General features: G+C 67.4%; 2 protein-coding genes across 2 annotated transcripts in view; one reads left to right on the top strand and one right to left on the bottom strand.

The window, feature by feature from the left end:
* Nucleotides 1-27: 27 nt before the first annotated feature.
* Nucleotides 28-393, top strand: MNEG_11222 (hypothetical protein; the record flags this gene model as incomplete). The annotated part of the gene is made up of 1 exon (XM_014040308.1): nt 28-393. A coding segment is annotated over one exon (366 nt), but the record flags the coding sequence as incomplete, so codon positions are not given.
* Nucleotides 394-2388: 1995 nt separating this feature from the next.
* Nucleotides 2389-3067, bottom strand: part of MNEG_11221 (hypothetical protein) — a gene marked incomplete at both ends in the record, with an annotated part of 1226 nt that continues 547 nt past the window's right edge. The window contains one exon of the mRNA XM_014040307.1: nt 2389-3048. Within this exon, the coding sequence (XP_013895761.1) occupies nt 2389-3048 (660 nt within the window). The remainder of the gene's footprint in view (nt 3049-3067) is intronic.

The raw sequence follows: 3067 nt of genomic DNA, 5'->3' as shown, positions 1-3067 counted from the left end.
CCGCAGTCCCACTCTAACGGCAACCAGCTGTGGCTCAACAAGCTGGAGCGCCTGGGCTACAAACTCTGCCACAGCCCCGACCGCTGCGATCACTACCGCGCCCAGGGCTGGGCAGCCATCAAGCCGCACCCAAACCAATATGAGGGGCTTGGCCAGATGTGCACCCCCGACCGGCTGCGCGAGGGGCTGTGCAGCGACCGGCGGCTGTACGTGCACGCGGTCTGCCGCGCGGGGCAGCACCTGAAACGCAAGGCGTTCGAGCGGCTGGGGCTGTGGTTTGTGCACGTGGAGCACGAACGGCCGACTGATATACGGGTTACAATCCCTGAGGGGTCCCCGCTGCCGTGTGGCGGCCCGACGTGGGCCGGCAACTATACCTACACCAACTACTGATCAGATCTGATCTCATCTCATCTCATCTAGGCGGTGATTTGGTATGCTGGCAGGGGTTGTCATCAGAATCCCCTTTGTTGCAGCGGCGTCCGCCGAACAGCGCACCCCACACCATTCCTTCCTTCGTTTTTGCATGTACTGCTGTACATCTCATACAAGGGTGCACTCCCCCATTCGTTCGCACCCGCACGGGCGTGCGGTCTATTTGTGGCAGGCAAACCAGCACGAATCTGATTGGCCTGCTGGAATACGCAGGCGGCGGCCGCGGCCGCCCTGCCAGGCACCGGATGCCAAGCGTTGGTTTCCGCCGCCAAGATAACCGCCAAGGTTTGCTTTTCGCTCTTTGAGCTCCTTGCGACCCCTCTTTCTGCGGCTCGCGCCTACCCCCGGCCCCCCCTCCCCCACTCGTTGTGCCCCCTTGGTTGTTTTAGGCAAATAAAGTGTCCCTGGTTGTCACCACAAACCCTTTACCCCGCCCCTTCACCACAATGAACGACAATCACTCCTGCCAGGAGCAGGCCCCGTCGCCCGACCCCGCTGCCGTACAAAGGGGCCGGCGCGCCCCGCCCGCCCGGCGCGCCGCTCGCACGCGCGTCACCTGCGCCGCGTGCGTGCGTCCACCGCGGGGGCCCAACGGCCCGGGCAGGTCCCCTTGCTGCGACACGCTTCTTCCCTCATTTTGCAAAGCCCACCCGTTCAGTGAGTTTGCGAAGCACTGGATCCCCTTTACGAGCCTGCAGGAACTGCAAACCGGTGTAACCATCAACAAATGCTCAGCTGTCACGCGCGTGCTGCACCCTAGATCGGCCCCATGGCGGCTATGTTTCAGCCTAAACGCGCCGCTTGAGCAGCTTGTGGGTGGGGGGCTTTGTGTGTTCGAGGCAGTGGCAGGGGCTGGGGGTCGACTCTCTGGTGGCCCATGCATGCCTGCACTGGGCAGCAAAGGGGCCTGTGCCAGCAGCGGGGTTTGTTGTCCCCTCTCCCCGCGAGCCCGCAAAGCATACGACGAGGTCGATGTGCGATGCGAGGCCCAGCACTGCCTGCGTGCGCCGCACCCGACCCTGTATCATCTGTGGTGTCACCAGAGGGTGTCATCGGGCTCTGGGGGTTACCCTTTTCACGTGGATTACAGCATATCGGCGGCAGGCGGCACCTGCGCGGCACGCCACCCGCTGACGCACTCAGGTTGGAAGTTTGGGTCATTCGTCCCAAGCACAGGAGCGGAGGAGGCGGGCGGCGTCGGATCCCCTCGGGATGCGTGAGGTGCGGCAAAGTATGGGCTGCAGCAACCAATCAGGGTCCAGGCCGGGCGCCGGGCCGCGACGCTGAGAGCGGACAGCCGCGGCTGCGGGTGCGGTTGTCGCGGCGTCGCTGTGAAGAGAGGAGCAGGCGTGTGCAGCGCGCGTCGTGCTGCCAAGCAGTCACGCACCCAGCTGCGGGCAAAGCGGTGCCGGCGGGCCGCACCCTCATAGTTGACGGCAGGGGACAGCACAGGCAAACCTGCCAGGGCCAACAACGTCTCTGCTTGCCCACCCGCTTTTGCGCAAGTACGAGACGGCGCTTGCGAGGCGCGCGCACGGCGGCCAGCCGCACCGCTGGCGACGGGGTGGCAGCCGCCAGGCCAGCCCCCGCGAGCGGTGCGGTGGCGGCGAGCATGCGGGCGGGGCGGCACAGACGCATCGTGTGCTCCTTTTCTAAGCGGCGATTGCAATACATGGATGTTGTGTTTTTGCGGAATGATGGTGCAAGGCAGGCTGGTCCTGCGATACGGGTGGCATTCGGCCTGACCCTGATTCACGGATCAGCTGAAACCACCCCAACAGCTATCAGGGCCCCAAGGCAGGCCCCAACTGGCAAAGAATATCAACTCCCTGCGCCAACCCCTCGAGGTCCGCCGGGCGCGCACGCACATGGCTGTGCGAATGCAGCGCGTGCGGAACCAGGCGTCGTTTTGGGACAAACAACGCACTCTGAGCAGTCTGCCGACGTCACGCGTCACCGGCTGGCGGCGCCATCTTCGGAGTCCTCCCCTTTTGCATCAAACGCCAGGACTTTGACCCGGGCCATCAGCCGCGCGCCGCCCTCCGACCCCGCCCGCTTGGCCGCCGCCGCGAGGGCCTCCTCGGGCGCCGGCTCGGCGGCGGCGGCGGCGCCCTTTGCGGCGGCGGGCACGAATGTGAGGAAGCTCTTTCGAGAGATGGTGGCTGCTGCCACTGGGGCGGCTGCGTTGGCCGCTGCCGCGCCCTCCTGAGCAGGAGCCGCCCCGGCCGCGGCCGCGGCCGCGGCCCTGCCGCCGCCGGCCGCCGCTGCAGCCGCAAGGAGCGCCTTTGCATTCGCCGCCAGCGCCTGCGCCGCCGCCGCGACCAAGAGCAGCGCCGCCAGGCCGCCGACGCCGCACGCGTCGCCGCCTGCGCCGGCGGCGCCCGCGGCGGGCAGCAAGCTCGCGGCCACGAAGCTGCAGAGGCGGCACCAGGCGTCCCACTGAGACCACGCGACAGCGGCGAGCGCGGCCTGCGCGGCAGCCCCGGCCGCGGCGTGCCACATCAGCAGCGTTGCGGCGGCGCTGAGGGGGAGCAGCGACGCGGCGCCGGGCAGCAGGGCGAGGGCCAGCGCGCCGGCGGCGCCGGCGCAGTTAAAGGCGAAAAGGCCGTAGGCCTGGGGGCGTTTTTTTTTT

The sequence above is a fragment of the Monoraphidium neglectum genome (genome assembly GCF_000611645.1).
Source record: "Monoraphidium neglectum strain SAG 48.87 unplaced genomic scaffold scaffold02644, whole genome shotgun sequence".
Classification (NCBI taxonomy): Eukaryota; Viridiplantae; Chlorophyta; class Chlorophyceae; order Sphaeropleales; family Selenastraceae; genus Monoraphidium; species Monoraphidium neglectum.
This window is presented reverse-complemented; position numbering and strand designations above follow the sequence as displayed.